General features: G+C 41.1%; 1 protein-coding gene across 1 annotated transcript; it reads right to left on the minus strand.

Moving 5' to 3' along the window:
* Window positions 1-13,868: 13,868 nt before the first annotated feature.
* C9H1orf202 (chromosome 9 C1orf202 homolog) lies at window positions 13,869-14,267 on the minus strand. Its single transcript, XM_077802936.1, has one exon. The coding sequence runs from the start codon at window positions 14,265-14,267 to the stop codon at window positions 13,869-13,871; it is 399 nt and encodes a 132-aa protein (XP_077659062.1).
* Window positions 14,268-15,305: the final 1,038 nt, after the last annotated feature.

Consider the following 15,305-nt stretch of genomic DNA (forward strand, 5'->3'; position numbering starts at 1 on the left):
AACCTGGCACATCCTTTTCAATACTTTGACTTTCATCTCTCCCATGTTCCCCTTTATAGAAGTGTCTCATGAAGTTCGATTGTCCGGTTTTGTTTTTAATCCTGAATCTTTGTCTTTTAGCAAAGTTTAATACATTTTTTGTGATGACATATAATTTATTATATTTCATCCTTTTATTTTGTGCTTTTTTATTTCCCCCAGTTTTTAAAGTTTCCCCCTTTCTTTGTTCTCCTCTGCTTTACCAGGTTTCTGTTGAAAAATCAACCATCAGTGTAATTAATTGCTTTTCCTCTGTAGGCAATTGATTTACTCATTCATTCTTTGTATCCATGAGCATATACTCCATGCCAGCCACTCTTCCAGCTGTAGATTACAAACAGAAAAAGCAAAACCCCTGTCTGCATGGAGTTGACATTCTATTGGTGGTGGCCACTTTCTAGCTGACAGATCTTTGGTGTCCTGCAGCATCACTACAGTGTGTCTAGGTAGAGAGTTCTCCTTCCAAATCTGAAGAGCAATGTCTTTCAACATTTCTGGAAAATTCTCAGCTATAATTCCTTTGAATATTTCTTCTTATCTCTTCTTGGAATTCTAACTAGACTTTTGTTTGAACCCCATTCTCTGTATCACTTAACTTTTTTTTAGAGAGAATGAGAGAGAGAGAGAGAGAGAGAGAGAGAGAGAGAGAATTTTTTAATATTTATTTTTTAGTTTTCAGTGGACACAACATCTTTGTTTGTATGTGGTGATGAGGATGGAACCTGGGCCGCACGCATGCCAGGCGGACGCGCTACCACTTGAGCCACATCCCCAGCCCTTCTCTGTATCTCTTAACTTTTTAAATATTTTCCTACTTCTTTAGCTCTCTGTTCTTCACTCAGGTTATTTTACTTGAGTCTATCTTTCGGTTTACTATCTCTATTTTTAGTTGTTTCCAATCTGCCACTTAATCCATTGAGTTTTTAATTTCAGTTATTAGGTTTTCATTCAGGGATTTCTATTTGGTCCTTCCACAAATAGAAATGCTTTGATCATTCTTTATCATCCTGCTTATATTTTCAACCTCTTTAATTTTTTTTCTTTAAACATAGTAAACATTTTTTTATTTCCTATCTAACCATTTAAGTGTTTAAAATCTCTCTGTGCTTGTTGCTGTCGGCCCTTCCTTCATTCTCTTTCATAGCTCTTGATTTGTTTGCGTAGTTTATAATCTTTTTTTTTCCTTTTCAAACCCAGGAACTTGCACATACTAAGCACATACTCTACCAAAAAGCCATACACTACACATACACTACCAAAAAGCCACACACCCCCAACCCTGTATTTTTTTAATTTTTAAGGTAAGTTTATGCTTGTTTATTTGTATCAGGGATTGAACCCAGGAGCACTCTACCACTGAGCTAAATTCCCAATCCTTGATATTTTTTGAGACAGGGTCTTACTGAGTTGTGCAGACTGGCTTTGAACTTGAGATCCTCCTGCCACAACCTCCCAAGTCACTGGGATTACAGGCATGCACCACCATGCTTAGCTAAGTTTGTTTCCTTTTACCTGTAGAGATTCTTTCAGGCCCAGAAGAAACTGTGCTGCTCCCCTAGAGCATTTGTATGCAGTTCTGTCAGTTGCCTGTGGGAACAACCCATTCAGGATTACTTTAATTAAGTTCTCCACCTGTTTTTTTTTTTTTTAATTCACACTGCTGCATTAGATACAAAAGTATCACAGGGTGGCCAGCACCTGCCAGGGCAGTTTCCTGATCAGGAAGTAATAAGCCACTTGAAAAAAAATGAAAGTCTGAAATATTTAGTAAATATTTAGACAGAGCCAGAATTTAGATTTAAAAGAGAAAGCAGAGCTCCTGATAGATTCTCCCGTCCCTGGAGGAGTTGGAACAGAACCAACTAGAAAATGACTCCAATCCTTTATTTAAGAGAGAGTGCATCAAAGGCAGGGATAAGTTTTCAGAGGGTGGAGTCTTGCTTCGTGGTGTTTTGATTGGCATCTTGGCAAGTCACACCAATCTCTGAGAGGCTGTGTGGCTATGTGGCTCCAGAAGGTCACCCCATCTCTGGTGCTGGGCAAAACCCTTGGCAGAGTTAGGTAGGACATCATATGTACTGGGTGATCTCAAACCAGCATGAGTGATGCTCTGAGTTCCCAGATACCAGACTTTCCTACCCAATGGCTTCCATGTCAATTGGGTTCACGCACATTTCACAGATGGCTTCCATCACAAAACTATTTAGAAATATGAAGGCTCAGGGAGCAGAGGGAAAGGTAAGAAGGGAGGAATAGAAAAATTTAAGGAGTAGGTTTTTTCAAGGCATTTTATTACAATTATAAAAAGAAAAAAATTAGATCTTTAAATATAGTTAATAAAGTATCTGAGGGGTTCATAGATCATGACCCAGCCACTACTTCCTCAAAGTTAATTCTGAACCTACAGTAACAAAATTTGGGGGTAATATTATCTACCAGTGCAGATCATTGGGAGGAAGTAGCAATGTCATCCTCTGGTATAAAGAAAGATCCATTTCCCTCCTGAAGACACAGAGAAAAGAGGGAGGAGGAAGGGACACCTACTCCGCCAGCCACTGTGGCTAACCCGCACATGTTGCCATTTCCCACCTCTCAGATTTTCATCTGTAACACAGGCATGATAATGACATCTCACTCAAAGGGCCATGGTGAACATCCAATTGACTTAAGTTACAAAAGTGCTAGGACCTCCTGATGCCTAGTAAGTGTCAGGTACTAGTGCCAACCAGTGTTGTGAATGTTGTACAGTCTGGAATAAAGCTTCTCAAACTGGGGTCCCCATGTTCTTTAAAGAAGCACTGCTGCTTTTGTGTGATCATAGTCCAGAAAATTGTGTTATGTGATATCATGATATAACAAAAAATGTACATTTGGCTTCTGCTTCCTGGTCCCTGACACAGTACTCCTAAGACTGTTGTGATTTTTTGGAGTGATAGGAATATCTGACACAGAGCCCTAGGAGTTTCCTAGCAGGATAGGAGCATCTTTCATTCTACTGAAGCAAATCTTGGTGGACTCCTACATGCCTCAGGACAGGGCTGGTTCCCAGAGAAACTCCCTACAAGATCAGAGAATTAGAACTTTCAATCCCATCCCTAATTTCTGGGGAAAAGAGAGAGCTGAAGATTGAGTTGGTCACCAATGGCCATGGATAGAGTCTTTGATGTCTATGTAATGAATCCTCCATGAATATCCAAAAGGACAGGTCTCTGATTGCTGAACACAAGTTGGTTCCTGGAAGGTGGTATGCCCAGAGAGGGCATGGAACTCTGCACCTCTTCTCCCATACCTTGCCTCTGCATCTCTTCCATCCAGCTGTTCATGTGTATCCTTTGTAATATATTTCATAATAAACCAGAGAACATAAGTGTTTCCTTGAGCCCAGGTAGGAAGTCATAGAAACTGAATATATGGCCCCAAGCACAAGCCACAGCCTAGGGCTTGCAATTGTCATCTGAATTGAGAGACAGTCTTGTGGGACTGAGCCCTGAGCCCCTACTATCCCCAGGTAGACAATATCAGAATTGAGTTGAATTAGAGGATTCCCAGCTTGTATTTGCCAGAGAATCACTTAGCAGTCTCAGAGTGTGGAGTGGAGAGGAGAGAGTAGGAAAAACAATTCAATGATCAAGTAGGATTCATCCCTGGGATGCAAGGATGGTTCAATATACGGAAATCAATAAATGTTATTCACCACATCAATAGACTTAAAGATAAGAACCATATGATCATCTTGATAGACCCAGAAAAAGCATTTGACAAAGTACAGCAACCCTTTATGTTCAAAACATTAGAAAAACTAGGGATACCAGGAACTTTCCTCGACATTGTAAAAGCTATCTATGCTAAGCCTCAGGCTAGCATCATTCTGAATGGAGAAAAATTGAAGGCATTCACTCTAAAATTTGGAACAAGACAGGGATGCCCTCTATCACCACTTCTATTCAATATAGTTCTTGAAACACTGGCCAGAGCAATTAGACAGACGAAAGAAATTAAAGGCATAAAAATAGGAAAAGAAGAACTTAAATTATCACCATTTGTGGATGACATGATTCTATACCTAGAAGACCCAAAAGGGTCTACAAAAAAACTACTAGAACTAATAAATGAATTCAGCAAAGTGGCAGGATATAAAATCAACACGCATAAATCAAAGGCATTTCTGAAACGGAAATGAGGAAAAACACTCCATTCACAATATCCTCAAAAAAAATAACCTAACAAAAGAGGTGAAAGATTTATACAATGAAAACTACAAAACCCTAAAAAGAGAAGTAGAAGAAGATCTTACAAGATGGAAAAATATACCCTGTTCATGGATAGGCAGAACTAACATCATCAAAATGGCGATATTACCAAAAGCTCTCTATAGGTTTAATGCAATGCCAATCAAAATCCCAACAGCATTTCTTGTAGAAATAGATAAAGCAATTACAAAATTCATATGGAAAAATAAAAGACCCAGAATAGCTAAAGCAATTCTAAGCAGGAAGTGTGAATCAGGCGGTATAGCGATGCCAGATTTCAAACTATATTACAGAGCAATAGTAACAAAAACAGCATGGTACTGGTACCAAAACAGGCGGGTGGACCAATGATACAGAATAGAGGACACAGAGACTAATCCACAAAGCTACAACTATCTTATATTTGATAAAGGAGCTAAAAGCATGCAATGGAGGAAGGATAGCATCTTCAACAAATGGTGTTGGGAAAACTGGAAATCCATATGCAACAAAATGAAACTGAATCCCCTCCTCTAGCCATGCACAAAAGTTAACTCAAAGTGGATCAAGGAGCTAGATATCAAATCAGAGACTCTGCGTCTGATAGAAGAAAAAGTTGGCTCCAATCTACATATTGTGGAGTTGGGCTCCAAATTCCTTAATAGGACACCCATAGCACAAGAGTTAATAACAAGAATCAACAAATGGGACTTACTTAAACTGAAAAGTTTTTTCTCAGCAAGAGAAACAATAAGAGAGGTAAATAGGGAGCCTACATCATAGGAACAAATTTTTACTCCTCACACTTCAGATAGAGCCCTAATATCCAGAGTATACAAAGAACTCAAAAAATTAGACAATAAGATAACAAATAACCCAATCAACAAATGGGCCAAGGACCTGAACAGACACTTCTCAGAGGAGGACATACAATCAATCAACAAGTACATGAAAAAATGCTCACCATCTCTAGCAGTCAGAGAAATGCAAATCAAGACCACCCTAAGATACCATGTCACTCCAGTAAGATTGGCAGCCATTATGAAGTCAAACAACAACAAGTGCTGGCGAGGATGTGTGGAAAAGGGTACTCTTGTACATTGCTGGTGGGACTGCAAACTGATGCGGCCAATTTGGAAAGCAGTATGAAGATTCCTGGGAAAGCTGGGAATGGAACCACCATTTGACCCAGCTATTGCCCTTCTCGGACTATTCCCTGAAGACCTTAAAAGAGCGTACTACAGGGATACTGCCACATCAATGTTCATAGCAGCACAATTCACGATTGCTAGACTGTGGAACCAACCCAGATGCCCTTCAATAGATAAATGGATAAAAAAAAAAAATGTGGCATTTATACACCATGGAGTATTATGCAGCACTAAAAAATGACAAAATCATGGAATTTGCAGGGAAATGGATGGCACTAGAGCAGATTATGCTTAGTGAAGCTAGCCAATCCCTAAAAAACAAATACCAAATGTCTTCTTAGATATAATGAGAGCAACTAGAACAGAGCAGGAAGAGCACGAAAAAAAGATTAACATTAAACAGAGACATGAGGTGGGAGGGAAAGGGAGAGAAAAGGGAAATTGCATGGAAATGGAGGGAGATCCTCATTGTTATACAAAATTACATATAAGAGGTTGTGAGGGGAATGGGAAAATAAACAAGGAGAGAAATGAATTACAGTAGATGGGGTAGAGAGAGAAGATAGAAGGGGAGGGGAGGGAGGATAGTAGAGGATAGGAAAGGTAGCAGAATACAACAGTTACTAATAGGGCATTATGTAAAAATGTGGATGTGTAACCGATGTGATTCTGCAATCTGTATTTGGGGTAAAAATGGGAGTTCATAACCCACTTGAATCTAATGTATGAAATATGATATGTCAAGAGCTTTGTAATGTTTTGAACAACCAATAAAAAAAAAGAAAAAAAAGGAAAAACAATTCAGGTTTTTTTTTCATATAATTATTTCATATGATTATTTCATATAATTATTTGTTATTTGGGTTCATTCAAATTGCAGCAAATAAGTGTAATAACACAGGTTACTTTGTATTCATTGAAAGTCCTTGATCATCAATGCCCTTGATTAGTAAAATGGAGAAAATAAACCTTAGTAAAATATTTTTAAATATGAAAGAGCAAATGAATAAATACAGCCAGGTAGATTAAAGGCTTTGAAGTAGGGTCCACAGGAGAAAATATTTAAAGTAACTCTTGGTGATAGTTCCATTGAGAATCAGGAGGTTCAGGTTAGTGGATCTGTCCCTGTCACAACCATGGGTAGAAAGTCTACCACACACCAGGACTCTAATCCTACTGACAACTTAGTGAGGGATTCTATTACTCCATTTCACATGTGACCTTGCAGAGCACAGTTCTTGTCCAAAGTTCTGTGTCCACCTGGCCACCTCCAGATCACAATGCTTACTGGCCCCAAAGGATTCATTTCTACTTATTTTACTGCAATTTGAGAGATTTCCCATCCTCAGACTTGTGCTTTCTCCTCATAAATGGATGTCCTTATGACAAGCTCTGGCCCATCTTATAGGAAAGAACAGTCAAAGTCTGTTGACAGGAAGGATTTACCTTAAGGAAAGAAAGAACCAGGTCAACTGATTGGGACCCATCTCATCACAAAGTCATGAAAAGTTAATTTCTGTTTTACTATAAATTACTGAGATTTCTAAATTTGTTTGGAATTCCTGCCCATGCTCTGAACTTATCCATGCCTGGCTCTCCTTGACCAGATAACAACCCTCTCTTAAAACCTTAGTGGCACCTCGTAAATCCTGGCTCCCCCTGAGCAGATAACCCTCTCTGAAACCTCAGCAGCACCTCATAAATTCTGATGTTGGGATCTGAATTTACTCCTTACCTTGAAATATCATGCCACGCAGATCATTAGTCTGCTATCTGCCCTTGTATTATGTTTGCCATAACCCTGTTAGCTGTAAGTTCCCGAGACACCCCCACTGTAACTTTTTGTGCTATAAAAACCTTCTCTTCCCTGAGAGCTGAGCTGATCTCTGGCCCAGTTTTGGGAGAGACAGTTGCTGGTGGCCAGCTCTTGTGTACACAATACAAACCTGCTTTAATTTGATTTAAAATTGGAGTCAATGTTCTTTTCTTTGAATCGTGGTTCAATACAACCAGTTTGACTTAGCAACTTAATGAGACCCCCCCAGCAACCAGATCCTATCTCAAAAATTTAAAATATATTAAATAAAATCAAATAAATATCTGGGGATGTGGCTCAGTTGTAAAGCATCTGGATTCAATTTCCAATGCAAGAAAGAAAAGCACAATCAAGGAGACATTTGTACACTCATCATATTTATAGCAACATTGTTCACAAGAGCCAAGAGGTGGAAGCAATCCATGTGTCCATCAATATATTTAAAATGGAAAAGTCTCAACCTTGAAAAGGAAATTTTAACATGTTATAAGATGGATGAACATTGGGCACATTATGCTGAATTAAATAAGCCAATCAGAAAAAGTCAAATATTGTACAATTTCACTCACAAGTCACCTATAGGAGTCAAATTCACAGAAGACAGGAAGTAGAATGTTGGGTGCAGGGGCTGAAGGGGGAGTAGAGCTATTTAACAGGTGTGAAGCTTGAGTTCTGGAGGTGGGTGGTGGGGACAGTGCTAAGGGCTAGGAGAGTGGCTCAGTGGTAGAGTGCTTGCCTAGCACATACAAGGCCCTGGGTTCACAAAACAAAGCCAAAACAGTGTGAAGGAACACAATGCCATTGCCCTGCTTGCTTAAAATTGACTAAGATGGTGAATTTTATGTTACATGTATTTTACCACAACTAAAAATATTTATTGGTGCATTATAATTGTACAAAACAGTGGAATTCATTGTGATATTTTCCTACATACACATAATTTGGTAATTCATTGCCCAGTACCTTTCCTTCCCCTGTTTCCTCCCCTAAACTTCATTCCCATCTTCTGTTGGTCTTCCTTCTATAAAAATATATTTTTAAAAAATGATCCAAGTTACATAGTAGTTACCAGGAGTATAGTGTTATATAAAGTCAAGTCTACTTATACCTGTAAAATCAAATTTGGAGGATATCTTAAATTTTGCCTCTCTTCCCTGGTGGCAGAAGGCTGCCTCACTGCTGGGACCTGGTCCCATGTCCATACCCAGGCGCACATGGCAGAGCAACCAGGTTGACCTAAGGGAAGAGCCAAGGCTCCCCCTCATCAGTGGTGACACAGATGGATCACCTCCCTTCCTTTCTCTTCAGAGGACAGTGCCCTAACTCACAAAGGTTATTTCTTGAATTCTCTTCTCCAAGAAGAACCCTCAGCATCATGGAGCTTCCCCTATTATTCCCACTCCCACATGAGTTGCCCCAACTGCTGGCAGTCACCACCCTCATTTCAGGGTACCCGAAATGCTGATGTCCTTCTCTCTGGAGACAATAAGGAGGTGAAGTGGGACAGGCCTCCCTCATCAACCCCTTCTTTGGGCCCCCAAGACCACCACACCAGACTATGTGGGTCCCATGGTCAGGTAGGAGCTAGAATCCTGCTAAGTCAGGGCTCTTTTATTTATACACAGAGGCTCATGGCATCTATTTAATAAAGCACAGATAGCACTTTCATTTTTTTCCTTTAAGATGAAAAATCTAAGCCATATTGAAAAGGGAAGTAATTCTTCACATACCAACTTGCCTCACTTTGTCTCTGGAGTCAATGTGCTTCCAAAACTGTAGACCCTGACACAATGTCTTTCCTGCTCTAAGTGTAATAGAGAGAGCTTCCTTCTCAATTGGCAAGTGGCAGCTCTGTTACTTGAGAAAAAGCTCTTATGTTGATGACATTCTCCCTTCAGGAAAGGGAGCTTTCCACAGGGAAGAAGGCCTATCATTTTCCCCAGAATTCTGTCATTTCTTGATTCATGCAACAGGCACACCTACCATGCACAGGTAACTCAGACATAAAATTTTCTAGTTACAAGGCTTTCCAGCATTGCAGCATTCATGATCTATAAATTGCACTGGACTTAAAAAAAAATACATTTAAATCCCTGCAACCTCTCTCAGCAGTGTAGTTCTTATTTTAAAATACAGTAACTCTCTCTCTCCTGCTAAATTCACAAGATTATGTTCACCTGAGAGTTAGAAAAGAACATGGATGTAATGTTGTCACTGTTAAAGATTTATTGTTGGGACTTGGGATGCAGAGCACTTACCTAGCATGCTTGAGTCCTGGGCTCCACCCAGCAATATATATACATACTGTTAAATAGAAAGTGAGAAGTGACAAAGCAGGACAGAAAGGCACAGGATGCAGAATTGATAAGGATATCCTCCCTCCACTCTAGGTGCCCACCTCAGGGCTTAAACACAATGACAACCATGAATTTTATTAATACAAAATGGACATGTCTATCAGGGTCCCTGCCTGACCCAACAGTCTATTCTAACAAAAACTATGCAGCCTCCAACCCACCCTCACTGCCTTTTAATTTTTTAAAAAATTTTAAGTGATATATAAAAATTGTACCTGTTATAAAGTATATCATGTGATGTTTCCATACATGAATACATTGTTTAATCTTTAAATATATATCCTCAAAACTTTTTAAAACTATATCCTCAAGCTTATATCATTTCTTTAGGGTAAAATCATTTCTCTAGTTTTTTTTTAAATACACAGTACATGATCATTGCCTGTAGTCACACTATTGCACTGTGTACACCAAAATTTCTTACTCCTATCTCACTGTCACTTGGCACCCTTTGATCAACCTCTCCCCAACTTTTTCAAAGAAGCAATTTTATGCATCTTTTATTTATTTTTTAAATTTTGGAATTCCATGTTTATTCTTTTTTTCTTTATTTTTATTGGTTCTTTTTAGTGATACATGATACTAGAATTCATTCAGATATCATTATACAAGCATGAAGTATATCTTATTCTAATTAGGACTCCATTCTTATGGATGCTGGTGGGACTGCAAATTGGTACAACCACTTTGGAAAGCACTACAGAGATTCCTCAAAAAACTAAGAATGGAACCACCATCTAGGCATCTTTTAACCAGTGGCTCAGACCAAAAATATGGTCCTGATCTAAAGGCAGCTAAATTCCAAGCTAGCTGTCTACCCATGAAGTAACCTGGCTTCACCAGCAGGAATGGTGATAATTATCTAAGGCCCTCAGACCAAGTACTTCAGATCTAGCCAGGAGAATACAGAGTGACTGGCTATGCACAACATAGTCCACACACAGCCCACACATGGCTCATGACAACTGGCTATACACAATGAGAAAGGAAGAGGGCAGACCTGAACGTGGGTTACCAGAAGACTCAATAGAGTCAGTGGGAAGAGCCCATTCCAGAGCTGCCTCAGGGCCTGTCTTCTGGCTCTATTTCCAGTACAGGATTTCCTTACAACCAGCACTTCTGCCTTTAAAGTGGCTTGAAGCTTAGTGGGAATCTAAGACTAGATACAAAAGTCTCTGAAAAATTCAACCTGACTTACCTCCTCTGGCCATGAGATATGTTTCTGGAATATCTACACTCAACCAAAAATGGCTAAATAATGAGGCACTGCATTGAAAAAATATTTTTAATTGACTTTCTGCTAAAAAGAAGATGGGTATAGGAGAAAGAACAAGTTGCATGCTGATACTATCCCTGGAAGATGGAAATACTGACAATTCCTAGAATTGAGGGAGTAGGGAGAGGAAAAGGGAACAACAGCAGGTACTCAGTCCCAACAGCCTGATGTAGCCTCTGCACCCAAAATCCATGTTTCTGCTGAACTGGGACTTCAGTGGGAGACAATTAGCAGTGTAACAAACCAGAGCTAGTAGAAGCCACCATTTCTGAGAGGGATCCACTATAATCAATAGGAGGAACTGATGGAAGGCTGGCAGCAGTACCAAAAATGTAAAGCTTTCTGTGGATAGCTAATAGGGAACCAGGAAATCAGAGGACATACATCAAGTTACCATCGTAGGCCAGGCATGGTTCTGCACACCTGAAATCCCAGTGACTAGGCTGACACAGGAAGATAGAAAGTTCAAGACTAACATGGACAACTTATCAAGACCCTGTCTCAAAACAAAAAGGGCTGGAGACATAGCACAGTGGTAGCATCCCTGGGTTCAATCCCTAGAACAACAATAAAAAAGTTACCATAATAGGATAATAGGTCCTCTCAATAAGTTAAGCTTTATGTTATGGTGTGTGTGTGTGTGTGTGTGTGTGTGTGTGTGTGTGTGTGTTAGATGAATCCACACAGACTGAGACTCAGTCTTGGCCAATTTCTTTACTCAGGGAAGAGGAAGTACTATGAAGTCCCTGAAATAGTCAAAATTAAAAGGCACAGGTGTATTCAAATCAAGTGTCAGAGAATTAGCTGTGATTTACTTTGGCTTTTTCCTTTCAGAAAGAAATAAATCCAGAAAATATTAAATAGTTGGAATTTGTTACATATTATTCAATAACACTTCCTTTCTGTTACTTGAGGATTTAGAATTTGGTATTTTTCTAGTGGTCTCTTCTTTTGGGGCCTCTTAGATTCAACATCTCTAACAGAGGATTCAATTAATCAAGCTATTGCCTATAGAATATTTTTGTTTGTTTTCTTTCTTGTTTGTTTTTTTTGGTACTGGGGATCGAACCCAGGACCTCCTACATTCGAGGTAAGCATGCTAACTCTGAGCTATATCTTCAGCCCCCAGAACAGTTTTTAATTCAGGCATCACAATATCCTGGCCTAATCAGCTATAGGTAAGATAATAGGATTGGTTTCTTTATAAGAATAGGATTTAATGGCTTTTCTGATAAAAATGTCTTTCCCTATCACTGCCTTATAGAATAATTTAGGCTATCTGGACAATCGCAAAAAATAACAGAAATGCAAAAGACACTACTCAATCCCAAGTCACAGAATTACAAAGAATTCTTCCCTTTAGAGCTTTGGTTCATGGACCCAGATTTCCAGCCTATGCCTTTTCTTTTCTCCTATTTTCTTTTTATTTTCTGTATTTCTCAGTTTTCTAGGTTTCTTGTCCAGAAAGCTCCTGTTAAACAAAAAAAAAAAAAAAAAAAAATTATTTGAGGCAAAGCTCATGCACTAGGCTCCAAAGGCCAGACCAAAAATAAAAACAGAGTCACTTATTCTAAAATTCAGTGCCACCAAACCAAAACTATCACTTGACCTTTTGAAAAAACAGGAGAAATAATAGCCCAAATTTCCCAAACAGGCCTATTTCAATCAAGCATGATAATGAAGTTCCCCCTGCTTTAATTCTTATTAAAAAAAATAACCTGATGTTAACCAATTTTTTTAAAAGTTTTATCTCTCTTCTCTAACAACCAGAGTAACCTTGAAATGACCAATCTTCTTTCTGCTCTTTCTTTCTTCAGTTCTTTTCTATATATAAAACCAAATTTCTTTGCTGAGTTCATGGGAACACTTATTCTGTTTTATGGAATGAAGTGTTGTCTGATTCCAGTATAGAAAATAAAGCCAATTAAGTTCTTTAAACTAAACATGTTGTAATTTTGTCGTTGACACACCCCTACAACTGCACTCACCCCTCCACAGTGTAGGATCCAGCATCATGATCCTCCCATTCCCCAAAGACTGACTCCCTAGGTCAAGGGGGTCGACCCCTGCTGGGAAGGCTTCAGGAACTCCAAGGCCACTGGACACTGGTAGCAGCAACAGGAGGCAGAAAATTTCTCAGCCCGTTGATCAGCCTGATTAGCCTGCTAGCACAAAGGGCAGTCCAGGTCAGGTAAGGCAGTAAGAAAGAAGGTAGGTGTGGATTGGGAGCAGCCCCAGCAACCATCATTTAACAGCTTAATAAATACCTCTAAGGCATACAGCCCTTTCAGGGTACTTAGCACACTTTCACTTCTAAGATTTGACTTTCATCCTGACAAGGTGTTTGGAGAGCCAGAGTATCATTAGCAGGTTTTTATTGATGAGGAAAAGGAAGACGTTAAAAGATGCACCCATGTCTCCTGGAGTCCTCTCCTTTTGCTTTTATCTCTATTTTTAGCCCACCCCCACCCCCTCCCATATACACCACCATTCCACCCAAAGCCTAGGTTCTGATGTTCTTTTAGTGGTTTACTGCTTCCTATAGGCCTGTAAACAAAGATAAAAGAATTAGCTCACATAGATAAGCTTTGAGGAGCTCCTAGTTCTGCTTTAAAAAGAAAAAAAGACCTGAGGGCACTGCAGGGACCGAAAACTACTGCTCCCACCCTCTTTCCTGGAGTGTTTAGAAAAAAATCTGGGCCTGTTCCCTGAGCTCTGTCCCTTCTGGCAATAACTGACCTACAACACGCCACAGGAGGGTCCTGGTAGCGCCCACTGCCTCCCGGGCCTCCCCTGCATGGAGGCGCTCAGATGGGAAGAAGGGCGGAATGGGGCGGAGGCCAGTTCACCTCATCCCAGACAACGCGACACCCTGGGTTCCTCGTGCACGGTCCCCAAGGATCCACGTTCTTTCGTTCATACCGTGTTGGGTTTATTTTCATTTCTTGCTTTTGTTTTACAAAACAAAACCAACCCTTAGGTCTGCGGCCCGGCCGCGGCCTAGTCACGGTTCTGCGCGCGATCCAGCACCAGCAGCGGGATCTCCTCCAGCCTCTCGGGCCGCTCCCTGCGCCGCAGGTAGCGCCGCCTCCACGACGCCAGCCTCTGGAGCAGCCTCTGCAGGCTCGGGTGGCCCCACAGGCCGCGCTCTGAGGTCGCCTTGCCCGACCGCGCATACTTGCTCTTCTTCCTGCGCGGGCCGCGCGCCGCTGAGATCCGGAAGAGCCGCCGCCAGCACCAGCATCCGGAGCAGGCGCCGCCGTCGCTGGAGGATGCACGCCGCCCCGTCGCCTCGGCCTCCCCGCGCTGCGGGCCGCTCCGCTTGGGGCGCACTATCTTCTGCAGCAGCTCGTGTTGCAGGCCGCCGCGCAGAGGGCCGCTGGGACCCTCGTCCGCCATGCTGGGCCTCGCCCTCTCCGCGGAGCCCGCTGGACGGGCGGCCAGGGCCCAAGTCTCGGGAGCTGACGAGCTGGGCAACTCTGCGGCGGCCTCGGGGCACAAAAGGGCCCTTTGCGTCCTCTTCCAAGGCCTCCCGACGGGTTGTGCCCCGTGGCCGCTCCCTCAGGTTTAGGTTACCAAGGAGACTGGAACGGTGACCCCACAATGCCCAGCAAAGGCCAACCCCGGCCCAGGCCTGGGACCCACCCTCAGCCACCGAAGGAGTCACCAGAATCTAGATACCCAAATAATGCCCCAGGCCACCCGTAAGTGGGCCGTGTTCAATGTCAAGTGACTTTCAGACTTGGCCTAGGTAGGCAGAAGGGTCTTGGACTTCCTAGGGGCTAACCTCCCCTTTGCTAATGTACTAAGCATCGACTGCAGAGGTGGCTGCAATAGCGTCTTCATCAAGACTTGAACTTCAGGCACAGGCTTACACTGCCCCAAAGATTTATATATATATATATATATATATATATATATATATATATATATATATATATATATATATTCAGATACTCTGTACTTCGTTTGTTCGCTAACAGGGAAGTCGAATTTCAGACTAAATCCCCAAACCTGATTTTCTTCATCTGGCCTCACCCACCTAAGATCTCTTCCTTGTAGGATTGTGATTTTTCAAATTATTTTTTCCTGATTAAAGTATAAGATTTTGTGAAAATTTTGAAAAACACTCACACAAAGAAGAAGAAAGAAAACACCTTTTTTCTTCTTCATATACTTTTTTTTTTCAACACAGGGCCTCCTGCATGCTAATCATCAGTTCTACCAATTGAGGTACACCCAGCCAATGTACCATCTTTGCACTTGACAATTTTCTCAAGTTCAAAGTTAAAATAATGATAGCTACTAGGTGTCATGCTTATTATGTGTTAAAATTCTACTTACCATTTTGCCTATTGTTTCTCCCTAATTTTGTAGCCCACTGACAAGTGAGCAGGCCCTGGCACAAGTCTTCCTGAGCTTGAATTCTGGCTCCAA

This window comes from Urocitellus parryii, chromosome 9 (genome assembly GCF_045843805.1).
Source record: "Urocitellus parryii isolate mUroPar1 chromosome 9, mUroPar1.hap1, whole genome shotgun sequence".
Lineage (NCBI taxonomy): Eukaryota > Metazoa > Chordata > Mammalia > Rodentia > Sciuridae > Urocitellus > Urocitellus parryii.